The sequence below is a fragment of the Rhineura floridana genome, chromosome 3 (assembly GCF_030035675.1).
Source record: "Rhineura floridana isolate rRhiFlo1 chromosome 3, rRhiFlo1.hap2, whole genome shotgun sequence".
Taxonomy (NCBI): domain Eukaryota; kingdom Metazoa; phylum Chordata; class Lepidosauria; order Squamata; family Rhineuridae; genus Rhineura; species Rhineura floridana.
The window spans coordinates 207,698,454-207,723,915 of NC_084482.1; the positions used below are offsets into that span (position 1 = coordinate 207,698,454).

Consider the following 25,462-nt stretch of genomic DNA (forward strand, 5'->3'; position numbering starts at 1 on the left):
AAGCTTTTATTTCTTCCCATGGATCCCAGCAGTTGGATTAGTGATGAATGCTCCTTAATTGCCACATGAATTGTCTAATCTCAGTTGCCAGTGTCTGTTTTCAAGGGAGGGAGGCTTTAATTACTGGTTTTCTCAAGTTATTCTCATTCTCGTTATCCATTTTTTAAAAATAAAAAGACCCCAAAAATATAACAAACCAATCTTCTTAACTGTTTACTGCCGCCTTGGGCTCCTGTTGGAGGAAGGATGGGATATTAATTTAATAATAAATGAATAGAATCATAGTAGAGTTGGAAGGGGTTTACAAGGCCATCAAGTCCAACCCCCTGCCTATTGCAGGAATCCAAATTAAAGCATACCTGACAGGTGGCTGTCCAGCTGCTTGTTGAATGCCTCCAGTGTTGGACAGCCCACCACCTCCCTAGTTTATTGGTTCCATTGTCGTACTGCTGTAACAGTCGGGAAGTTTTTCCTGATGTTCAGCCAAAATCTGGCTTCCTGTAACTTGAGCCCATTATTCTGTGTCCTGCACTCTGGGATGATTGAGAAGAGATCCTGGCCCTCCTTTGTGTGGCATCCTTTAAGTACTTGAAGTGCGTTATCATATCTCCCCTTAGTCTTCTCTTCTCAAGGCTAAATAAACTGGCTCAAATAACTGCCTGGCAACATTCCATATTCACCCTCCCCACCTCCAGCAAAGCATGGAACTAATCTACTGATGCCTCAGCAACTGTTTTAAAAACAATTTCATCACTATTTTTAAAAACATGTTTTATTGAAATACTTTTGGGGAAATGCATGCAATAGATGCTACATCATTCTTAGTTCTCTGACAATACACATTACCCCCACTCCCTCTGGTGTTATCCTAATTACCTTTTCCCTCTACCCCGTTCTCTTGTATTTGAATGTCTGTGTACATATTTATTATTATGCCGGCTGACAGACCGCCTGTTTGTAAAGCTGACACTAGCTAATAATCCAGGGGTGATCGGCTGATGTTTCATCAGTGGAAGCTAAGGACTGCAGACCGTCTGTTGATCGCTGGGCCTCCAGCTTTTGCAATGGGACATCCTTCAGAATGAGAACAAAGAAATAGCTAAAAGCAGTTTTGAATTTGGATAGCAAGGAGGAGGGAAGAGTCATAGCCTGACACTGATTTTATACATTAAAGTTTACCCTTGCAGTCCCCTTTAGTACCATTCCCTATATATATGTATATGTGTGTGTGTGTGGAAAGAGATTTTAATTGTATATTATGTATTTTAATGTTTTGTGATTTTATTGTTTACACTTTTATTATGTACGTGTTTGATTTTATTTTTGTAAGCAGCCCTGAATGCCCTATTATAGAAGGGCGGGATAGAAATATTTTAAATAAATAAATAATAAAATAAATAGCTCAGTGGTAGAGCATGCAAAACATCCCAGGTGCAATCCCCAGCATCTCAGGGCAGGGGAGATCCTGATCTGAAACCTTGGGGAACCACTGCCAATCCGTGTGGACAATACTGGGCTACATGGGCCAAAGGTCTGAATTCGTGTGAGGCAGCTTCCTCTGTTCTGACAGAGGGACAGAAGTGCTGTGAGCTAGTTGGAAGCAAATGACCTTAGGGTACAGTCACCCTCTGGGGGTTGAGCCCTGTATGCAGATGGTCTCAGTTAAGCCCCCTGGCATCTCCAGCAAAAAGAGAAGGGATGAAAAACACCCTCAGATAGCAAGTGATGGGAAAGATCTCTGCCCGAGAGTTTGAGAGAGTTGCGGCCAGTCTGAGTAGGCAACACTGGGCCAGATGGGCAAACAATGCCAGCTGGTATCAAAACAGCTACGTTGCCTTCATGTAGAATCGAGCCACCAGTCGATCTAGCCTTGTGTGGTCTTGCCCTAACTCGCCGATTATGGTCTCAGCCGGGGAACAGTGTCACCTGGAATCGGATCCTCTTTCGTAACGGTTCCAGGCCTGGAATCATCCACATGCAAAGTAGGACCTCTGCCCACGGGGCTGTGGGCCTCCCCTGTTTGCTGTGCCCCTGTGCTCGGTGTACATGTTTATTTATTATTTATTCATTTATACCCCTCCTTGCTTTTCATGATTGGAACCTAAGGCGGCTTACATATGGTTCCCAAGCGGTCTCCCATCCAGGCACTGACCTGACCCTGCTTAGCTTCAGCAGGGAGCTGGCCTCATGTGTCTTCAGACCACAGCCTGGGACCTACATGTTAGCAAAGCAAATAATGTAGAGAGGCTGCGAGCGTCCTGCTACATCAGGCCAAAGGAGGCTCCTCTAATCCAGCATCCTGTACTCACAGTCGCCACACGCAATCCAAAAGCAGGACATACATGCCACAGCACTCTCCCCCACTTGTAATTCCCAGCAACTGGCATTCAGAGGCATACCTCCCCTAACAGTGGAGGTAGAATGCAGCCCTTGCGGCTAGTAGCCATGGATAGCCTCCGCCTCCTCCGTGAATTTGTGCAATCCTCTTTTAAAGCCACGTTGGCAGCCCTCACTAAATCTTGCGGGAACGAATTCCATCGTTTAAATTATGCGCTGTGTGAAGGAGTCCTTCCTTTTGCCTGTCCTGAACCTTCCCCAACATTACAGCTTCTTCGGATTGACCCTATTGGGTTCTAGTGAGACCCTTCCACTTTCCCCACCTCGTCCATAAGCCCCCCATGCTCTTGGAAACCGATTCCTACAGCAGTAGCCTGGAAGCACCTGGGGAAGTGAGGAGCATGTAACTAAATCTGTGCCAGTTTCCAGGAACTGTCACATGCCAGTGTGACCAACAAAAAAAGAAACAAGGAAAGGAAATTCACGTTTGTGCAATTAAAGATGTAAGAAGAGCCTGTCTGCTGGGCCAGGCCAGAGGGCCATCTAGTCCAGCATCCTGTTCTCACAGTGGCCAACCAGGTGCCCCAATGGGAAGCCCACAAGCAGGATCATCTAAGCTCGAGGATGTGGACAAGGTGCTTGGACAGGTGCGGGCGACCACTTCTGCTCTGGATCCTTGCCCCTCATGGCTAATAAAAGCTAGCAGGAATGGAACAGCCGGCTGGGCCAAGGAGGTGATTAATGCCTCTTTACGAGAGGGAGTGGTCCCACCCTGCCTGAAACAGGCGGTGGTGAGACCGCTCCTAAAAAAACCCTCCTTGGACCCTGATAATTTGGACAACTATAGGCCGGTAGCAAATGTTCCATTCCTGGGCAAGGTCCTAGAGCGTGTGGTCGCTCGCCAACTCCAGGCTCTCTTGGATGAAACTGATTATCTGGACCCATTTCAATCGGGCTTTCGGCCGGGGTTTGGTACAGAAACGGCCTTGGTCGCCCTGTATGATGACCTATGTCGGGAGAAAGACAGAGGGAGTGTAACTCTGTTGGTTCTCCTTGATCTCTCAGCGGCGTTTGATACCATCGACCATGGTATCCTTCTGGAGCGACTTACGGATTTAGGAGTGGGAGGCACTGCTTGGCGGTGGCTCTGCTCCTATCTCGGGAATCGTCTCCAGAAGGTGATGCTGGGGGAACATTACTCGAGTCCCTGGGTACTCCAATATGGAGTCCCGCAGGGTTCAGTTCTGTCCCCCATGCTTTTCAATATCTATATGAAGCCGCTGGGTGAGGTCATCAGGAGTTTTGGAGTGCGTTTCCAGCAATATGCTGATGATACGCAGCTCTACTACTCCTTTTCATCTTCGTCAGGTGAGGCTGTTGATGTACTAGACCGCTGCCTGGCCGCGATAATGGGCTGGATGAGAGCTAATAAACTGAAACTCAATCCTAACAAGACTGAGATGCTGTTGGTGGGAGGGCCCTCTGCCCAGATGGTTGATGTTCGACCTGCCCTAGATGGGGTTACACTCCCCCTAAAGGAGCAGGTACGTAGTTTGGGGGTCTTATTAGATCCGCTCCTGTCACTTGAGGCTCAGGTAGCCTCGGTGGCACGGAATGCATTCTACCAGCTTCGGCTGGTAGCCCAACTACGACCCTATCTGAACAGGGAGAATCTCGCCTCAGTTATCCATGCTATGGTAACCTCTAGATTGGACTACTGTAATGCACTCTACGTGGCGCTACCTATGAAGACGGTTCGGAAAGTTCAGCTAGTGCAAAATGCTGCGGCCAGAGTTCTCACTGGGACAAAGAAATTTGACCATATAACACCTGTCCTGGCGCAGCTGCACTGGCTACCGATATGTTTCCGGGCCAGATTCAAAGTGTTGGTTCTTACCTATAAAGCCCTAAACGGCATCGGACCGCAATACCTGGTGGAGCGCCTCTCTCGCTATGTACCTACCTGTTCACTACGCTCGACGTCGAAGGCCCTTCTCCGGGTCCCAACTCATAAAGAGGCCGGAGATCAACAACTAGATCTAGGGCCTTCTCGGTGGTGGCCCCCGAACTATGGAATGCCCTCCCAGACGAGATACGCCTGGCGCCTTCTTTGTTATCTTTTCGGCGCCAGGTAAAAACCTACCTTTTCGTCCAGGCTTTTTAAACATTTTTAAATATTTTAAATTTAATATTTTAAACTTAATATGGATTTTAATTTATAAACTCAATGGCAATTCTATTTCAGATTTTTATCATGTTTAATGTTTTTATAATTGTATTATATTTTTCACACTTGCTCATATTTTGTGATTTTATTTGTTGTACACCGCCCTGAGAGCTTTTTTGCTATAGGGCGGTCTAGAAATGTAATTAAATAAATAAATAAAATAAGAGCATCTCTCCCCTCCTGCGGTTTCCAGCAACTGGTATTCAGAGGCACACTTCCTCCGACTGTGGAAGCAGAGCACAGCCATCGTGGCTAGTAGCCGCTGACAGCCGTATCCGCCATGAATTTGTCTAATCCTCTTTCCAAGGCACACAGGTTGGTGGCCATCACTGCCTCATGCGCTGTGTGAAGAAGCACTTTCTTTGGTCTGCTCTGAACCTTCCAACATTCAGCTTTATTGAATGCCCACGAGTTCTAGTGTTATGAGAGAGGGAGAAGAACGTTTCTCTGTCCACTTTCTCCCTGCCATGCCTAATTTTATACGCTTCCGTCTTATATCTTCTTACTCTGAAAGTGGATTAAAGCACTCTGGGGCCCTAGTGCAACAAATCCACTGGGCCGTCTGTGGTTAGGAAATGCACAGAAAAGGGTGGGATTAATGAACAATTCAGGGGAAGACACGGACCAGCCTTCGAAGGTGCATGTAAACAAATCAGGATAAACGCTTGCTGTTATATATCCGCCCCACCAAGAAATCAGAATGCTCGATAGAGAACGGATGTAGTCTAGCCTACGCCGCCTACGATTTGTTCAAGCAAATCGGAATGAGTTCTCAACTATCAGGTCATCTGGAGGACCCCAGTAAGCTCAACAAACACTGGAATTGTGGAGGCCACACCATACAGACATGTGGCTCTCACAAGGGCTACTTTGTGTGAGCAGTCTGGATAAATTTGCAGTGCACCTGTGAAGACTGGTCCATCAGGGCAAATGGGGCACTGCCCCACCAACCTTAGTCTGCTCTCGGCCAGCCCCCATCTGCCTGCCTCCTTACATCCTCCGCCGTAAAGCCTCAATTTTGGCCTTGCAGAACTGAGCAGGGAGGAGGATGAAGACAAAATCAGAATGCATTGGCTCTGACCGTCATTGGCTCTGGCTCCAGCACCCGCGAGTCTCCCTGCTTTCTGCCTGTGCCACCGCTGCAGAGCACCGCACCCAACGTCAAACAGATGACCTCAATAAACTGGAGCTGGAAGAGACACCAGCCCTGCAAAAGCAATATAAGCCGGCCTTGTGTTTTAACAACTCACCCTGCAGCCACAGGCAACCAGGAATTTCATGCCGGCAAGTGGAACTATGCTTCATTCCTCCTTCGCCAGCCTGTTTGGCTTCTTCTGTGCTAGCAGCACAGAAAGGGAAGGCTCTTCTTCCACAACCAGCGCAGAAATGCTCCGGGCTGGCTGGCTGGCTGGCTGCGGATTGCTCCATCTCTTCTCCACCAGTCCACTTAGTAGAAGGCAAGCTCTTTTTGCTAGCCTAATAGGCTGGCTGCCTGCGTTTCTGCGCTGGCCAGTGGAGGCTGGTCCATTAGGGCAAACAGAGCGCTGCCCCACCAGTCAGCCAACCCGTCTGTCTTTCTCACAGCCCGACCAGGGGGTGTCCCTGGCTGTCGGCTTCCTCCTCTTTAGTCTCAGTGTAGCCCTTTGTAGAAAGCAAGGAGGAGGATGGGGACAAAGCCAGAATTATTTGGCTCTGCCTCTCATGGGCTACATCTCCACCTACTGTTGGGCTCCCTGCCTTCTGCCCTACCAGTCCCAAGGAACTTCCCCTCCACCGCAGCCAGCGTGGAAGTGCAGACTACTAGCCCAGGGGTAGACAACGCGGCTCAGCCCCTCCTGTATCAAACTTGCTTTCCTAAACATGCCCACATTTCAGTGGAAAGCAGGATTGGACACCCACCCTCCCACCCATTCTGAACAAAGGAGAGGCGCAAAGAGCTTCTCGCTCTGTGAGCAAGTGGTGGTGGCCAATGTTAGGGGCTTTTTCCCATTGCTGGAGGAGTTCGTTGGGAGAGGGGCATGGCCTACATCATGTTATGGTCCTGCTCTTTTAGATGCGACAGTCATTTACACCCCACAACAGCCATTTTGTGAGTGGTGTCCACAGCACTTTCTCAAAATTCCAAATGTGCCCACTGTCCCCAAAACTCCCATACTAGCTTCACCGCAAGCTAGTTAAAAATTCCTAGGGTTAAGAATCTGTGCAGGATTGTCTGCAAGAGACTGCATTTCCCCCCCCCCATCCCCAGTACACCACCAAGACTGAACTATTGGTACAAAATGTTTCTTTACATCCCCCTTCCCAAGCTCATGTGAACTGCATAGGTTAGCAAGACACTTGATTCTCTTCTGTCTTATGAGCAGTGAGCTCTCAAAAAAAGCTTCCCACCCCTCATTAAAAAAAAGGTCAGATCAGGTGCCGCTCTTGTCTTCACTGTGTACGCTCTGATGCCTTGTGAGGTGTGCTTTGCGGATGAAATCCCTCCCGCATTCGGCGCATTTGTATGGTTTCACTCCCGCGTGGATTCTCTTATGATTAATAAGGCCGGAACCTGAATGGAACCGGCTGCCGCACTGTGAGCACTTGTAAGGCTTCTCCCCCGTATGGGTCCTTTCGTGTATCGTGAGGAGCGAATTGCGGCTGAAGCACTTTCCGCAAGCAGGGCACTTGAACGGCTTCTCTCCCGTGTGGCTCCTCTTGTGCACAAGGAGGTGCGAACTCTGGCTGAAGGTTTTCCCGCAGAACGAGCATTTGTACGGCTTCTCTCCAGCATGGCTTCGTTGATGATAAATAAGACCTTGGCGCGAGTGAAAACTACTCCCACACTGCGTACACTTGTATGGCTTCTCCACATCGTGGGTCCTCTGGTGAAAAATAAGATGCGAACTCTGACCAAAGGTTTTCCCACAGATAGAACATTTGTGGTAGGGTCTTTCCTGAACGTGGGCATTTTCACCTGAATCTTGTCTGAAGCCCTCCCCAGACACACTGCTTGTCTTTTGAGTCTGGATCAGTGGGGTTTCACTGAGGATCTTCCTGTTTGACACAGAAGAAACAGAGACCACCAACCTGTTCCTGAGGTGGTTTCCTTGCTGAATCTTTGGTCTATGCTGATTCTGAGCGACTTTGCCCTGCTCACAACTCTGGGAACTGCTCTCAATGTGTCTCCTTTGGGAAGCCCAGTGTGGTTCTACTTGCTCAGGTCTTGCCTGTAGATTACTTCTACCGTCATGCTCATTCACTTGCCTGTAATCTGTCGGATTGAGTGTGGAGAAAGAAAATAACAGATTTTTGAAACGGTATGTGCAGCTCTTTTCCTCTTGAGTAAAGGAGGGTCTGAGGAACCTGTGGCCCTACCAGATGATGTTGGATTACAACTCCCATCATCCCTGACCACTGTCCATACTGGCTGGGGTGCATGGGAGTTGGAGTCCATCAATATCTGGAAGGCCACAAGTTCTCCAGCCCTGGATTAAAGATATCTTACAGCACAATTCTAACCATGTCTACTCAGAAGCCGGAATGGAGGAGGAACCCGCTCTACTCACATTCCAAAGTGGACTCTCCTGATTCAATTCAGGTGGATCATGACTGAGATCAATGGCCTATTTCAGAATCCACAGTCCAGCGAATTCCATGAGTTTGTCTGAGGGTTGTGCGCTACCTCCATTCCACCTCAGATTCCCCCCCTTTCTAAACTTCTTGCCACCAACACTTTGATGCACACAGAGCAAGTCAATCTAGGAGCGATGGCTCTGGATCATGTTCCGTCACTCTCCTAGGAGGAATTACGCAGGGGAAAAAACCATAAGGCTGCCCCCAACATTTTAGAGGTGGAACAGAGGCAGCAAGATGTTTTGGACTACAGCTCCCCTCCTACCCAACCATTCACTATGATGGCTGAGGCTGATGGGAGTTGTAGTCCAAAACATCAGGAGGACACCACATTGGCTACCTCTGATATATACTAACTAGCGGCAACACCATGGAGTCACACCGAACACCGAGACTTACTTCTGAGCAAAAATGGAACACAATTGTACTGCAGCTGTGCTTTACTGAATTGTTGATTTCTCCAAATATTCCAGTTCAGATTCTTTTGCCTACTGGAGGGAGGCGGGGAGGAATATTTGAGATATTGACACAGCACATCAAATCAACATGGCATAGTGTTCTTTATTTAAAGTTTTGCTTCTAAAATATAAAACCAATATACTAAATCAGATCCCAACCAGTTTTTACGGCAAAAAAATTCTGAATCTAGAAAAAAATATTAAAATACAAAAATATTTAAAAACCACCCAGTCACCTAACAGTAACGTATACAAATACAGTACAGCATAAAATACCAGAAAAACAATACAAGATAATCACAAAAATGGCTAGGGTCACAGTCACACCATATATTTAAAGCACATGGCTTCCCCCAAAGAATCCCAGGTGCTGTAGTTTACCCCTCACAGAGCTACAATTCCCAGCACCCTTAAGAAACTACAGCTCCCAAAATTCTTTGGGGGAAGCCATATACTTTAAATGTATGATGTGGCCATGACCTGGCTTATCTTAAGAAAATCTACACAATGGAACAGGCCTGTCAGCATAAAAAGGTCTTCAAGAGATGCCTGAAAGTCAAAAGTGAGGGTGCCCGCTGAATCTCTGCTGGAATAGTGTTCCATAGCATGGGACCAGAGACTCTAAACGCCTGGCTTCTAGTGGAGGCCAATGAAGCTTCTGCAGTATGGGCGACAACAAACAACGCACCTCTAGATGATTTCAGTGATTGAGCTGGGATATAAGGGCTCAGACCACCTAAGGGATCCTGGACCCAAGAACGTCAGGGCTTTGTGCATCAACACAAGTGCCTTGGACCTGGCCTGGTAGCACATGGGCAGCCAGTGTAGATGCATTATCTTTTCTTTTTTTTTTAAAGCCCAAATTCGGAATTTTCCAGAAAGTCCACTGCAGGGAGGAAGCAGAGTGGAACCCAAGATCATCCAAACATTTAGATACAACCCACCAATACCCAGCAGGCTGATGCCACAATCGCTCTCCTCCTTTGCTTCTCTGTTTGTCTGAATGTGGCCTGGATACAACGAAGTCTGCTCTGTTCCTGGGAAACCAACAGCTACGCCCTCGCTTGGTAGTAGCTCCTGAAACAGCAAGGAAGAATCCATTTCAGCCATGGGTCTGCAAATCTGTGGCTGGACTTCACTTGTCAAGCTTTAGTGGCCATCGGTGAAGTCCTATCTGTTTCCTTTTTCTTTTAATCTTATTGATGAATACGAGCAAAGTTACAGAAGATATTCAACAACGTGAAGAAGCAAAACCGACAGAGCCATTTTCTTTCCCAGCCGTACCTAAACTACCTCCACCATCAGAGGCAATGTACCTCCGAATGCCATTTGCTGGGAATAACAAGTGAGGAGGGTGCTGTTACGCTCGGGGCCTGCTTTCAGGCTTCCCATTGGGGCATCTGAGAACAAGAGGGAAGGAAGGAGGGAAGGGAATGTGGGGCCTCTCCACTAGCTCTGCTAAAATATCAGCTCCACCAGGCTCCTCCCTCAAATGCCATCGACAGCAGTCATCCCATCAGGCTATGGGAGAGGGAAGGGGCTTGTGGGGCCTTTCCACCGGCTCTGCCTTAAGACCACCAACTTTTGGCTCCTCTCCAAACTTTCCCAATCCCTGCTGCTCGCTACAAGATCTCTGTAACTAAGAAGTGCCCAAGCTTGCTTTTTTCCTCCTCCATCCCAGCCTCTTCCTTTTATGTCATGCCTTTTAGAGGGTGAACCTGAGTGCCGGGACTGTCTTGCCACTGATATCTGTAAGCTGCTTTGAAGTCTTCTTCTGGCCAAAGAGCAGGAATAACAACAACAACAACAATAATAAGTGTTCAAGTGTGACTTTTCACTACACCCCAAGGCTCCATTGTTCCTGTCTGTCCTCCTTCCTGAGTGGGCAATCAGGGCTGATGACCCTGCCCAACACTCTGATGCAATTTAGGCCACTGGGTCAGTTTCAGAGGCAACGATCTAGAAAGAATTAGCCAAGTCCTGTGTGGTGGGGTTTCAGCTGGAGTCAACTGGTGAAGATCAAGAGCCTATGAGGGCTCCTTCTGCCACAACAGTAGAAAGACAGGTGTCTGATTCTCCAGTTCAGGAAATGCTGCAGCGCATAAGAGAAGCCTTTTGTTGTTTATTCACAATATCACGTTCAGTATATTTTCTCACTAAATCAAATTTGTTGCTTAAAGGACAGTTTGATCCAAGGGGATTCCAAATAACCTATGCCAGGAGTGGGGAACCTCAGGCCTGCAGGCCAAAGCAGGCCCCCAGGCCTCTTTATGTGGCCCTTGACACTCTTCACTGGTCGCACTCCCTCCTCAGCCACGCCCAAGCAGGGGATGACTTGGGGAAGTTCACAAGTGAGGCATTAAAAAGGCTGCCTCAAATAAGGCCAAGGCCTGGGAGTTGCCCAACCCTGGCCTAGAGTTCTTATTCCCTACACAGAGATGGGTAGAACCTTTCTCCATATCCAGTACTAGCTATAAGCCTTTCAGGTTTATTGGGATTGGACAAAAGGAGGGAAAACTTTTTCAGCCCAAGAGCCACATTCCCTTATAGGGAACCTTCTGCAGGCCACATGCCAGTGGTGGGCGGGGCCAGAGGCAGAAGTGGGTAGAGCAATGGATGTCCAGTTTAATCAGAAGCTGACCTTTGTGTAGTAAAAACAGAGGTTTAGGCACAAATCTGTCTCCATCTAGGCAAGCAAGAAGCATTACAAGAGTTCAAGGCCACATTCCAGGCAGGCAAAAATAAACCACTCAACGAGAGTCTGCAGCGGGGCTGACGAGGGGTGTGGTCTGGGGAAGAGTTCTGAGGGCCACATTTGGCCCCTGAGCCCGATGCTCTCTATATCTGGGTTAGACCTTCTTACCTTCTGTTGTCCCCATCTCTCCGTTTCCTGCTGTCTCCGTAGAAAATCTTCAGCCAGGGCTACTGCTTGGGAACAGCTATCCGGGCCACATTCCCCGACCCAGCTCTGGATCTCTGACGGCAAGATGGTCAGGAACTGCTCCAGGATCAGCAGCTCCAGGATCTGCTCTTTGGAGTGCCTCTCCACCTTCAGCCAGCGATGGCAAAGCTCCTGGAGCCGGCTGTAGGCCCCTCGCGGACCGTCGGCCTCCTGGTAGCAGAAGCGCCGGAAGTGTTGCCGCTGCTTCTCCCGGCTGATGGCATCCTTGCGCAAGATGGCTGCCTTCACCTTCCCATAATCTTCTTTGTCTCTGGCTTCCAGGCTACTAAAAGCCCATTTGGCCTGTCCACTGAGGGCTGGCAGGAGTCGGGCCACCCACTCCTCTTTGGGCCACCGGCAGGCTTCAGCCACTTGCTCAAAGGAGGCCAGGAAGGCCTTTGTGTCATCCCACGGCATGGGCTCCTCTGGCAACTGTAGGATCCCCCACCCCGAGTGAGGAGACTCCACTTCCTTCAGAAACTGTTGCCACTGGGCTTCCCAACACTGAAGAATCCCTTCTCCTGGTTCCTGTTTAACCTTTTGCTGGGATGATGTCCTTTTAGGAAATTTCCCAAGGCTCCCAGTCTGAACGACGTGAGGGTTTTCCCCAGCTCCCTCTGAACCTCCCACCATTTTGAGGCCTGGCGGCTCTTCCACCTTCAGGCTGGTAGCAATGCCCCGGCAGGACACTCACAGTCTCAGAAGCTATCTGTGTGGATCGAGGAGGAAGATGCCCAGGAGAGGAACTTTTTCCAGCGGGAGGGGGTGAAGAGAAGAAGAGAAGGAGTGAACACAAATGAAAACGTTCCTGGTACTGTTTCAGCATCTTCAGTAAACATTTCTTTCGATGCCAGTTTATTTATTCTGCTCAGATTTATCTTCTCATCAAGAACAAGAAGGGTAGGGGGAGAATCACATGACTGAAGGGGGGGATTCCCTGCACGCACATCCATACATACACACACTAGTGGCCTCATATACTACAGTTTGGAAATCAACATACAACAATAAACAAGCTCACCGCTTAAGTCTGCAATTTTTACCCAAAAACAAAGAGAGCCAGTCTGGTGTGGTGGTTAGACAGTTGGACTGGAATGTGGGACACCAAGGTTCAAATTCTGTTCAGCCATGAAGCTCGTTGGACAACCTTTGGCCAATCATTGTCTCTCAGCCTAACCTACCTCACAGGGTTGTCATGAGGATAAAATTGGGAGGAGGAGAACCATGTGTGTACACCACCTTGACCAACTTGAATAAAGGTGGGGTATAAATGTAGTAGTAGTTGTAGTAGTAACAATATGGCATTGTTAAAATTATTCTGGTTTATAACCTTAAGACAAAGCCTCATATCACTGAACAAGTCCCCCATCCACCCCATGGGAAAATATCTGTATATAGAAACATAGAAAGCTGCCGTGTACAGAGTCAGATCACTGAGTCAGACCACCAGCAGCAGCTCTCCAGTGTTTCAGGCAGGCGACATTCCCAGCCCTACCTGGAGATGTTGGGAATTCAGCCTGGGATCTTCTGCAAGGAAGGCAGATGCTCCACCACTGAACTACATCCCAGATCAGACTACTGGTTCATCTAGTTCACAATTGTCTACACTGACAGGCAGCAGCTCCTCCAGGATCTCAGATGGGGGGGGGGTATCTCCCAGCACTACCTGGAGATGCCAGGAGATTTAACCTAAGGCGTTATGCATGAAGAAAGACAGGGAGGAGGCTACAACCCTGTCCTGCTACCTTTCTACATTCAAGGAAATGTCAGGTGCATTCCATCATGGAAGACCCCGACCTGCAGTCACAAGTGTAGGAATCCCACATTGTCAGTCAGAAATGGTGCAGTCCAGACTGGGACTGACTACCCTGTCTGCGGCAGCTCTATTTGGAGAAGCAAACTTTCCCCTATGATCTAGTTTACTCTCCCTCTTCCCCCCTTTCCCCGTTTTTTTAAACTTACCCAATTTTCCAGAATCAGGCTGCTTACTCAGGAGCTGCAGTCACAACACAAAACACGATTTGCAATCATCGCAAAGGAAGAAAATTATCCCCCAAAATACATTACAAAATAAAAAGTGCAGTTTCCGGGGGGAGGGAGAAAGAGAAAGGAACAGGAAAAGAGGCTTTCATTGTTTACATCCTGGTTTAGCTGATGCCACTTCCGCTTACTCCTGTCTAGGACTCACAAGGGTCCTCCAGGAAACTTTCTAGGTTTAACTCCTCTAGCGCTTCCTGGCAGCCAGAGAATCCAGACTCTGGTTTTGGTGTACAAAGCCCTACACAGCTTCGGACCAGGATACCTGAAAGCAGAGCTTGGAAAAGTTACCTTTTTTGGACTACAACTCCCATCACCCCAAACCAGTGGCCATGCTGGCTGGGGCTGATGGGAGTTGTAGTTTTAAAAAAGGTAACTTTCCCAAGCTCTGCCTGAAAGACCAATCTTATCCCCTATATACCCAGTCAATCACTGCGCTCTGCAGGTGAGGGCCTCCTGCAGATACCATCTTATCAGGAAGTCGGTTCTGCACAACATAGGAAACGGACCTTTAGTGTAGTAGCACCTACCCTGTGGAACTTCCTCCCCTTAAATATTAGACAGGCGCCATCTCTGTTATCTTTTCGGCACCTATTGAAGACCTTCCACTTTCAGCAAGCCTTTAAAGTAGAGACCTTATACCAGTCTGTGCCTGTGGTGGACTTGCCTTTGAAGATGTTTTTAAAGCTTTTTCCCCTTAACATGTTTTAAAAGATGTTTTGTTTTAATATATTTTAAAGTCTGATTTTTAAGATCTTTTAGAGTGTTTTTAGTGTTTTTGTTTGCCACCCTGGGCTCCTACAGGGAGGAAGGGTAGGGTTGCCATATTCCAGTTCCACAATCCGGGCAGGTTAATTTGCATATTGTGTAAAGTATATGCATATTATGCAAATTATTTGCATATTATTTGCATATTATGCAAATATTTGCATATTAATACTTGGATTGTCCAGTTGTTTTGTTTTTGTGCCTAGGAATTACCACCAAAAACTGGGGAAAGATGTGAGAAATCTTTTATTTAAAAGCAACATTTTTAGCCTTAAATGCCTAGACTCTAGTTTCCAACACTATGGAGTATTTATTGATTGATTAAGAGAATTTATATCCTGCCCTTTTGCTGTTAAAAACAGAGCTCAGCACAGCTTACAAATATAATAAAAACAATAAAAATACACAATCAATATAAAAACATAATAAAAACACAAAATAGCAACAAACATAAAGTAAGTCAGGGCAACAGTACGGTTAACCATATACGATATATTTCAAAGATGTGGTGGGTGGAGAAAAACAAGAAGCCAAAATGTTAGGAAAAGGAGTCTTTCACACCACATGCTCAGTTGTAAATACTGTTGCAGCAAGCTTTACAAGTTCCTCCAGTATTCCACTGGTGCAGGCACTCAGACATTCAAAGTATCTGTATGTTTCTTAGGTTTTATAAAAGCAGAGCTTTGCTTAACTCAAAATTTCTTCTCCCTTTGATCAACCACATCTACACAGGTTCCACCTCCATACTCAAATGAAACTGGGCCTGGAAGTGTGCAACAACCCCACACATACCTTGCTAATTAGATTACCAATGTCAGGATGTCTGTCTTATGGACTACTCTCCTGCTCCCCCCCCCCCCGGGGCATCATGAAAGACCCAGTCCTGGGCTCAGAAAGAAAATAAATATCTGGTCCTCTTCAAAGTATTGATAAGCCTCTTGTTTTAATTGAAATAATAATTATAAATTCTTGTTCTTATCACTAATGGGAGTTAATTATCTTGCATATGCTGCTGTTGCTTCTATGGCTGTAACGGAGTGAGGTTAAAGATAAGTGAAATGCAAATAGGAAAAAAACAACACAAAAGGCAGTAACACTTTCCTAAGTGTAATACCATACCAACCACAACAAGATTCCTATGAGTAAGGCAGAAAACTAAGCATCTCACAACTAAAAATATGATAAATGAAGAAATATTTATATAAAAGCATGACTATCAAATATATATATTTATTATTTACACAATCTGTAAAGATATTTATAGTGCAATCCTAGGTTTATTTATTCAGAAGCAAGTCCCAGCGTATTCAGTGGGGCTTACTCAAACAGGGACAGAAATGCAACTTCAAGTGATAAGCAACTTCATTCACACAACCCAAAATTCCGAATCATGCCACTTTACACTGTTTTGCAACTGTTTATACTTGTTTTTATGGTTATTGGATTTTAAATGGCTTTATTTCTTGTTGTGAGCTGCCTTGGTTTCCAACCCTACCTCACAGGGGTGTCGGAAAGATTCCATACACGCACACGCACACGCAGACACTGCAGATGTACAAATACATACAGCCCATATAATAGTTTATTGTCAAACCTGTTGGTCATTGCAGAAAAATCAGTATTAGTTTTTAAAAAATCAGTATTACTTTCCTACAGAATAAAAAATGTAATACCTAAGTAAGCCCTGCCTACTTGCTTTAAAATAGGACTGGAGGTCACAAACACAATTCTTTTTTACATTCACTCCAAAGTCCCATTGATTCTTAATCTTTCTACTTTTAACATGTATCCTTCTTAATTTGTGTTGTATTTCGTTTTTGTTGTGCTTTCTGTTGTTTGTTTGTACATGTTTTTGTGATTTTTTACTATGATATATTGTATTTTATCTTGTTTGTTCACCGCCCTGAGAGCTATTCTGCTAAGGGCGGTATATAAATTGAAATAATAAATAAATAATAAATAAATAAATTTTCAGCACATTCATAACCATGTCTACTCAAAAGTAAGTCCTATTGAATTCAATGGGATTTACTCTGGGCATATGGGATTAGCATTGCTTTTACAAAAAGCAAGCATTGGGAAAGTTTTCAAAACACTGCCCAAGATCTGACTCCTGCACACAAAAGGGAAAAAAACTGAAATGTATATACTTACCCAATTTATGAGATTTTCAGATAAACGGGGTGAAACCACCATTTTGTTTTCTAGACACTGCCTAAGGTCAATGAAACTGAAACACAATCCCTGATTGGCTGCAATCCTGAACGGGCGGGGTTAAAGCTAGGAAGTGCTATAGTATACAGTACTGTTTAAAGAAAGATTTAACAGTCGGGGGGGGGGGGCGGCTGACGTTTTTAATGTATATCTCGAGAACCGGACCACCTAGAAACTTAATTTTTTTTTTAAATTAAAGCTGAGAATCCGGGCCACCTAAAGAGGTAGCCGGGTGGCATGCATAGAATCCGGGTAAAACCTGGCTAACCGGGCAATATGGCAACCCTAAGGAAGGGCAGGATATAAATTTAATGAATAAAATAAATAAATAAATAATCCCACTGTGCCTGCAGGAGTGGAGGTGCCTTCACTGTCTAACTTTCGTTATATGCTGAATGTGCCCCTCTTTACCCTGGCCTTTGATACTCGAGATACACGGGTTTAGGCCTCATCCTATTCTTTTGACTGGAAATTGTTTTCAATGATTTTAATGTTGTTTTTGCATTGCTATGACCCACCCTGGGACCTTGTGCTGAAGGGCAGGCAAGAAAGCTAAATGATTATGATTTTCTTAGGACCAATAAACATTCAAAAAGTAGTGAGCAAGCTTGTGGATTTCATAGAACCCTTCCTTGGTCAAAGAAAGAAAGAAAACGTAAGAGCCTGCTGGATCAGGCCAGTGGCCCATCTAGTCCAGCATCCTGTTCTCACAGTGGCCATCCAGTTGCCCACGGCAAGCCTACAAGCAGGACCATAGTCCAAGAGCACTCTCCCCTCCTGCAGTTTCCAGTAACTGGAACTGAGAGGCATTTTGCCTCCGACTATGGAGAAATAGCATAGCCATCATGACTAGTAGCCATTGATGGTCTTATCCTCCATGGCTTTTTCTAATCCCCTTTTAAATCCATCCAAGTTGATAGCCCTCACTGCATTTAACTATGTGTGGTGTGAAGAAGTACTTTCTTTTGTCTGCCTTGAATCTTCCAACACTTGGCTTCATTGGATGCAAGTTCAAGTGTTATGAGAGAGGGAGAAAAACTTTTCTCTATCCATTTTCCAGGTCGAAAAGTTGCTGAACAGGGCATAGTAGGAACATAGGTGCACATTGGTCCACATTGGCTGAGAGGGTCTCCAGGGGTTCAGCCTGGGGTTTCTCCCAACCCTACCTAAAAAGAGGGACAGTCCTATAGGAACATAGGAAGTTGCCTTTTACCAGATCAGGCCATTGGTCCATCTAGGTCAGAAGCGCCATGGGTTTGTTGCTTTAAATGTGCTGGTGAGGATGTGAACATAATGCACAGGATGGACAAAAAAAAAAAAATCTTCACCCATGTAACTCCATGCTGCTGCAGAGGTCACCAGAAACTTCAGCTGCTCCAAACAACAAAGATTCTGGTAGACGTTCATTCCTGGGAGCACATTTTACAACAGCCACAACAGCTTCCAAAGAGACATAGGAAGCTGTCTTATCTTGCATCACGGTTTACATAGCTCAGAACTTTCTACCCTGATCAGCAGCAATTCCCTAGGGCAGTGATTCTCAAACGGTGCGCCGCGGCACACTGGTGCACCGCAAGAGGTGACTAGGTGTGCCACGAATGTTATGAAAGTATATTTTAAAAATGAGAAGAAACCCATTTGTAAACTTTAAGTTATTTTTATTCAGTTTAAAATATATTAATATATTTTTAATTTTGTACACGAAGCGTGCCAGAAATTTTTTATATGTTTTACAGTGCGCCGCGAACCAAAAAAGTTTGAGAACCACTGCCCTAAGGTTTGATAAGGAACTCTTCCCCAGCTCATGCTAGAGGTGCAGGGGACTGAACCTCAGACTTTCTGCATGCAGAGAAGATGCTCCACCACTGAGCTATGGCCCTTCCCAAATAGGAAGCTGCCTTATACTTCTGACCACCAGCCCATCCGGTTTAGTATTGTCTATAGCAGTAGTTCCCATGCTTCCCCCCCCCAGACGACTTGAACATTGCTGAGGGTCTTGGTGGACCACTTAAATGATTTTTCTGCCTTTTGTAGCCATTGCAATGCACCAGATGCTAGATGCTGTGTGATTTTTAATTGTATGATTTCATTCTTATGATTTTATTTTATTCTTACAATTTTATTTTCTTGTGATTTTGTTTCTTATATTGTAGTTTATTGTATTACAATTTGAATCCCACAGAAGTAAAACTGCAAGTGTTCTTCACAGGCATGCCACGGACCACCTGAATGAAACTCGTGGACCACTGGTGGTCCGTGGGCTATAGTTTGGAAATACCCTGGTCTACAGTGATGGGCAGACACTCTTCAGGGTTTCAGACAGGGCACTCTTTCCCAGTGCTCCCTGGAGATGGCAGGGATTGAACTTGGGGCCTTCTGCATGCCAAGCAGATGCTCTACCACTGAGCTACGCCCCCCCCTTCCGTTCATTTCCAGGCACAATTGAAGACACTGGTAGGGATAGAAGGATCTGTCGCTTTCACTTCTCTGCTTCTCATTTTTCCAATCTTCCATTCAGCCCCCCAAATTTCTGCCGCAATTTGCAAAAATAAATAAAAAAAAAACCTTATGAATATTCATTTTAGTGCACATTTTGCCTAATAAAGACATTTTTGTATGCAATTTTGACTGATATACACATTTTTGCAAGCTTCTTGTTTGCAAGTTTCTCCTAATATAATGCATTTGTATTGTTATTTTCACTAATATATTCAGTTATGCAAACTTTCCCTTAATGTAAGCCTTTCCGTAAACATTGTTTGGGTGGAGAACTGCATTGCAAGATTCAAACCAGTGCAAATTTGGAAGGGTGGCTGCCTTTTGGTTCTCCTGTTGTTTCGGAAAGTGCAGATTTGATAGATTTGGCTTTAAAAGAATTGAATGTCTTCCCCATCCTTAGATGTCCAAGAGGCTCAGAGGAAGTTCACGATCCTCTCTTCTGCCATCTAAGAAAGAGTTTCCTTTTTATCCCACTAGGCATTTGATCTGCTAGGCCAGAGACAGCCAACACGGTGCCCTCTGGATGTTGTTGGACTCCCTCCCATCAGCCTGAGCTAGCACTGCCAATGGCCAGAAGTGATGGGAACTGTAGTCTAGCAATACCAGGAGGGCACCATGTTGGCTACTCCTTTGCTGGCCTGAGCTCTGAGTGAACTATCCCTCCATGCCTTACCCAGTTTGATCTGATATACCCATCCTTGAGTCTTCATTTGCTTTCTGGCATTGTTCGAATTTCAAAAAAATCAATTTTCTGATTTTAAATTTTGTCGTAAGCAGCCCTGAGCTTTGTTTTCAGTTAATGAACCTTCAGGGCTGAGCCCAAGACATTTTGCTGTCTGAGGTAGAATGGCAAAACTGCTCCCACGTCACAGGAACATAGGGAGATGCCTTATACTCAGACCAGTGGTCCATCTCCCTACTGGGAGAAAGGGGGGGATATAAGTCTTTGTTGTTATGTGCCTTCAAGTCGATCACGACTTATGGCGACCCTATGAATCATTGACCTACAAGAGCATCTGTCATGAACCTGTAAGTTCAGGTCTGTGGCTTCCTTTATGGAATCAATCAATCTCTTGTTTGGTCTTCCTCTTTTTCTACTCCCTGCTGTTTTTCCCAGCATTATTGTCTTTTCTAGTGAATCATGTCTTCTCATGATGTGTCCAAAGTATGATAACCTCAGTTTCATCATTTTAGCTTCTAGTGACAGTTCTGGTTTAATTTGTTCTAACACCCAATTATTGGTCTTTTTCGCAGTCCATAGTATGCACAAAGCTCTCCTCCAACACATTTTAAATGAGTTGATTTTTCTCTTCTCCGCTTTTTTCACTGTCCAACTTTCACATCCATACATAGAGATCGGGAATACCATGGTCTGAATGATCCTGACTTTAGTGTTCAGTGATACATCTTTGGTTTCCCCAGGCTTACTTGGAGATTGAACCCGGGACCTTCTGCCTACAAAGCAGACACCCTGCCACTCAGCTATGGCGCTTCCCCTAAAAGTAATAACAGTATAAGATGGTAGGCCTCATGGTTCTGAACACAGGGCTGGATTAAACAGGAACAGAGGGAGCTCCCTTATACTGAGTCAGTTCACTGGTCCATCTACTTTAATACTATCTACACCAACAGGCATCAGCTCTCCAGGATTTCAGCCAGCGACGGGGGGCAGTCTCCTCCAGGCCTACCTGGAGATGCTAGGGATTGAGCCTGGGACCTTGTGTATGCAAAGCAGCAGATGGCTATTTCCTATCCTGCCCCCAAGGTGCACAGGACCCAACACTGGCCAAGTTATTTTAGCACTGAAGGCAGAAAACACTGTGAGTACCTCTCCTGCTCTGGCTATGAAAATAATACTCAAAATCTCACTCTGCCCAAAGGTAGAGCCGGCATTTTTTTAGTTGGTTTAACCCACTATGTTGTTCTTTCAGGTCATCCCACAAGCTGTACTTTGTTCACATTTTGACCTGATGGACCTTTGGTATGATCTAGAAGGGCTCTTTTTATATTCTTATAAATCATGACCAATGGGGGCACTTTTCAGGTGAAGCATTCACTATCAAAACAGAAAAATAATTTCATAAGTTAACCAGCTTTTTAAAACAATAAAAACAACAACACAAGGTACAGTCTTAAGATCTCTGGGATTTCATTTCCTCTTCCATCAAGCTAGGGTACTATGCCACCAACCACAGCAACTGTAATCCAGTCATTCTCTCTGTCACAAATCTGGTTTTGCAAAATCACAAGGATCTCATGATTCATCCATACCTGAGCCCAGGCATGATTTATTATCCAGGCAATACCGTGAACCATTTCAGAAAGTTAAATCAAATTGTTCTTGCTTTAATTCAGTGGTGCCTATTCTGATCGAGACTAGGTCTCTGCGGGGTCCAGAGCAAGGTTAGGCAACCTGGTGCCCTCCAGGTGGTTATTGGACTCCAACCCATCAGCCCAAGCCAGCAAGGCCAGTGGTCAGGGACAATGGGAGTTGTAGTCCAATAACATCTGGGAGGCACTACCTTGGTTACCCCTGCTCCAGATCATCACTAAGCCATTTCCCATTCCCTGGTTTTCTATAATACTGTAAAACCTCTGTAAGAATCCAAAGATTTCCCACATTTAATTCATTTTACTCAAAAGTAGCCAGGTTACATCCAGGCTGTTGCAGACTTTCTACTCATTTCGCTGGTGCATGTCCAAAGGACTTTGCCTTCCATCTAGAACTGTCACTCGATTAAAGAAATCCATGTTGATCACAGGGCTGTGGAGTTGGAGTCGTGGAGTCGGGAGCAATTTTGGGTGGAGTTGGAGTCAGTAGAAATGTACCAACTCCGACTCCTTCATAAATGGCAAATGTATATTAACTAGTAATAACAAATTTACTGTAGTAAAATGGTAGCACAAGGCATTTCATCACTACCATGTGAATCCAGAGCTTGGAAAAGTTACTTTTTTGAACTACAACTCCCATCAGCCCCAGGGATTGGGCTCGTGGGAGTTGTAGTTCAAAAACGTAACTTTTCCAAGCTCTGGATTCATGTGGTGGTGATGAAATGCCTTGTGCTACCATTTTACTACAGTAAATGTGTTATTACTAGTTAATATACATTTGCCATTTATGAAGGAGTCGGAGTCGGACAGTAGAAAAATAGAGGAGTCGGAGTCAAAGGTCTGGCGTACCGACTCCACAGCCCTGGTTGATCAATCCCATTTGTTTTAAACCATTCAATGGTCAATCAAACCTCCCAAAACGTCATGCAGATTAAACGAGGATTAGGAGGAAAACTTCTTCAAACAAACTTTTAAAAACAAAGGGAACTGTGATTTTGCTTCCTTAGAACGATTATTGCTGGTTTTTGTCAAGCACAAATTGAGAGATTTCCAGCGCAATCCTCTACTTGCCTACTCATAAGTCAAGTCCCATCAAGTTCAACAGGGCTTACTGCTAGCTCAGCAAGGCCATGATGGCAGCCTTAATCCGAGGACACCTGCTACAAGATCCTTTTACTTAGAGGCAGCGAGGATGGAACCTGGGAGCTTCTAAATGCAAAGCAGGTATTCTACGAATGACCTATCGCTTCTCCCCAAGATGGGAAAATAACTTTCTGGTAGAACAGGGGTAGAAAACTTTTTTTTTTCTGTGGAGGGCTGCATTCCCCCAGGGCTAATCTGTTGTGAGCCACATGCCAGCAGTGAGTGGAGGCTGGAGCCAGTGGTGGGCAGGGCCGAAGCCAAAAGTAAGCAGAGCCAGAACCAAAAGCAGAGCTTGGAAAAGTTACTCTTTTGAACTACAGCTCCCATCAGCCCCAGCCAGCATGGCCACTGGATTGGGCTGATGGGAGTTGTAGTTCAAAAAAGTAACTTTTCCAAGCTCTGACCAAAAGTGGGTGTGGCATCCCTTTTCACTCTAGCTCTCTCTCATTTTATGGCACCCATTTGCTCTCTCTCTCTGTCACCCCCTTCCCTTTCTCCCCCTCCTCACAACATGCATGAAATCAGATCAAAGGCAACACAAAATGAGGAACAGAGCCGCAGGTTGCCCATCCCTGTCAGTTGTAGAAAGAACTCGATTATACCAATCCAGGACAGTTAAGTATTCCTGGGTAGTTTGCTTTTAAACTCCTTTGGGGGATATTCTCTTATTCTTGCAAGTTAGGCCACTGCAGTAGTTTTCCAAGGATGCTCTGACATTAGTTCTGAGGTGACCAGAAAACCCTTCTGACCAATCAGCAAAGGTTTCTTTTCCCTGGGTAACAGCAACCAGACAAGAGATCACACAGCGACAGGTAGGTAGCATCAGTTTACATAGTTTCCACTGCATGGGTTTTTTCATGGCTGATAAGATGGGAATTAGAACTGAAGCTCTCCCCACAGTCAGAGCACTTAAAGGGCTTCTCCCCAAAATGTATTCTACTGTGCATAAGGAGGAGCCGCTTACGACTGAAGCTTTTCCCACAGGCAGAACATTTATAAGGTTTTTCCCCCGTATGAGTTCTCTGATGTGAAGTAAGGCCCGCACTCCAGCTGAAGGTCTTTCCACACTCGAAACACTGATACGGCTTCTCCCCTGTGTGGATTCTCTGGTGCGAAGAAAGCTCTGCACTCCGGCGGAAGCTCTTCCCACAGTCCAAGCACTTGTACGGCTTGTCCCGCTGGTGGATCCTCGCATGCTGAATAAGGTATGACATGCAACTGAACCTCTTCCCGCAGACTGAGCACTTGTAGAGCTTCTCTCCCGTGTGGCTCCTCTTGTGCTGAATAAGCTGAGCATTGCGGCCAAAGCTCTTCCCACAGACCGAGCACTTAAACGGCTTCTCCTTGGTGTGGATTCTTTCGTGAAAAATAAGGTGTGACCGCTGACGGAAGGTCTTGGGGCAGGAGGAACATTTGTACGGCCTCTCACCGGTGTGGGTCCGTTTGTGCAGAATAAGGTTGGAACTGCAAGTGAACCTCTTTCCACACACGGGGCACTTATACGGCCTGTCCCCTGTATGCATCCTTCTGTGTCTGAGGAGGTACGAATTGCAACTGAAGCTCTTCCCACAGACAGAACAAGTATAAGGTTTCTCCCCTGTGTGGATTCTCTCATGTACAACGAGATACGAATTGCAACTGAAACTCTTCCCACAGATGGAGCAACTAAACGGTTTCTCCCCTGTGTGGATTCTTTCGTGCCGAATCAGATGTGACTTGTCCCTGAAAGTTTTCGGGCAGGAAGAGCACTGATGTGGCTTCTTCTTCCCTGCATGCATCTGCTGGTGCCTTGTAAGGTTGTCCTTACGGCTGAGGCTCTTCCCGCACTCAGCGCATTGATAAGGCGCTTTCTGTGTTTGGGCTTTTTTGTGTCTCAAGAGGGAGATGTCGTCTCTTGAACTCCCAGGAGACATCTCGTACCATTCCACTTGCTCTAGAGTTTCTCGATGACCATGCTTCCTTTCAAACACCCTTGCTTGCCTGTAATCTGGTGGAATGGAAAAAGAAAAAAGACCTGCGTGAGAACAATGTTGGCCAATTTGGGGGAAGCCAAATTAGCTACTAGAAAGAAATGAAGAGTTATGTCGACAGCACATCATGAGAACATAAGGAGAATCTGGCTGTTGGAACAGGTCAAAGGCCAATCTAGAATCCTGGGCTTCTACTGGGAGAAACGGCAGGATATAAATCTAATAAATAAATAAATAATAGAATCCAGAATATAGAGTGGGTCATAATGGCCTGTTAAATCAAGCCAGTGGCCCATCTAGTCCAGCATCCTGTTCTCACAGTGGCCAACTATATGCCCCAATGGGAAGTCCTCAACGAGGACCTGAGTGCAACAGCACTCCCCCCCCCTCTCCCCCAAACTGGGATTCCCAGGAAGTGGTATTGAGAGGCAAAGTGCCTCCGACAGTGAAGGAAGAGCATAGCCATCATGGCTAGTAGCCGCTGACAGCCTTATCCTCCATGCATTTGTTTAATTCCCTTTAAAAGCCGGAAAGTACTTTCTGTCCTGAATGTTAAGAACATCCAAATGTAACAGACAAAAAGTTGTTTGTAAATTAATAACTCAGACCTGAACTGTTCTGCACAAGGATTTGACCTCACGCATTTGCAGCTCTCGAAATTTCTCATTTTCTGCGTCAGTGCTGCGACAACATTGTTGATGCTTTTGCACCACTGTGACAACGGAACAAAAACGGTTTCAAAAGAAGAATATAAGAAGAGCCTGCTGAATCAGATTCACCTAGTCCAGCCTCCTGTTCTAACAGTGGCCAAGCAGATGCCCATGGGAAGCCTGCAAGCAGGACCGGCGTGCAACTCCGCTTGTGACCTCCAGCAACTGGTGCTTAACGGCGCTGACACTGGAAGCAGAGCACAGCTGCT

At 45.9% G+C, this 25,462-nt stretch overlaps 2 protein-coding genes and 1 non-coding gene across 9 annotated transcripts in view; all 3 read right to left on the reverse strand.

Annotated features, from left to right (window-relative positions):
• Positions 1-819: 819 nt before the first annotated feature.
• LOC133381348 (zinc finger protein 397-like) lies at positions 820-16,590 on the reverse strand. Of its 5 annotated transcripts, none has more exons than XM_061620362.1 (5): positions 13,541-13,683; positions 11,501-12,324; positions 9,582-9,714; positions 7,634-7,817; positions 820-1,074 (listed from the first exon to the last, which is right to left on the reverse strand). In XM_061620362.1, the coding sequence occupies exons 2-5, from the start codon at positions 12,209-12,211 to the stop codon at positions 1,017-1,019; spliced, it is 1,086 nt and encodes a 361-aa protein (XP_061476346.1). In that variant the 5' UTR covers positions 12,212-12,324; positions 13,541-13,683; the 3' UTR covers positions 820-1,016. The 5 variants fall into 5 exon arrangements, with proteins under 5 accessions (XP_061476346.1, XP_061476343.1, XP_061476344.1 ...); XM_061620359.1 differs by lacking the exon at positions 820-1,074 and adding an exon at positions 16,538-16,590 and having other exon boundaries at positions 6,499-7,817; positions 13,541-13,574; XM_061620361.1 differs by lacking the exon at positions 820-1,074 and adding an exon at positions 6,992-7,428.
• Positions 16,591-18,942: 2,352 nt separating this feature from the next.
• TRNAA-GGC (transfer RNA alanine (anticodon GGC)) lies at positions 18,943-19,014 on the reverse strand. The gene has a single exon. It is a non-coding gene; the product is annotated as a tRNA-Ala (tRNA).
• Positions 19,015-22,193: 3,179 nt separating this feature from the next.
• Positions 22,194-25,462, reverse strand: part of LOC133381365 (zinc finger protein 420-like) — a 28,429-nt gene continuing 25,160 nt past the window's right edge. For 2 of the 3 annotated variants that reach the window (XM_061620397.1, XM_061620398.1), the window contains exon 5: positions 22,194-24,560. In XM_061620397.1, the coding sequence (XP_061476381.1) occupies positions 23,401-24,560 (1,160 nt within the window). In that variant the 3' untranslated portion in view covers positions 22,194-23,400. The remainder of the gene's footprint in view (positions 24,561-25,462) is intronic. The other variant, XM_061620399.1, reaches the window with a different exon arrangement.

What these genes read in the sequence shown, in the direction of transcription:
- LOC133381348 (XM_061620359.1), bottom strand. Translation starts at nt 12,211, where the DNA reads ATGGTGGGAGGTTCAGAGGGAGCTGGGGAAAACCCTCACGTCGTTCAG. An exon ending in AGAGATGGGGACAACAGAAG is followed by an intron (nt 9,715 to 11,500) that starts GTAAGAAGGTCT and finishes TTGCTGTTTCAG; the next exon opens with GAGCTACTACCAAGCGAGGG. An exon ending in CATCAGCCTGCTGGGTATTG is followed by an intron (nt 7,818 to 9,581) that starts GTGGGTTGTATC and finishes TCAATCCGACAG; the next exon opens with ATTACAGGCAAGTGAATGAG.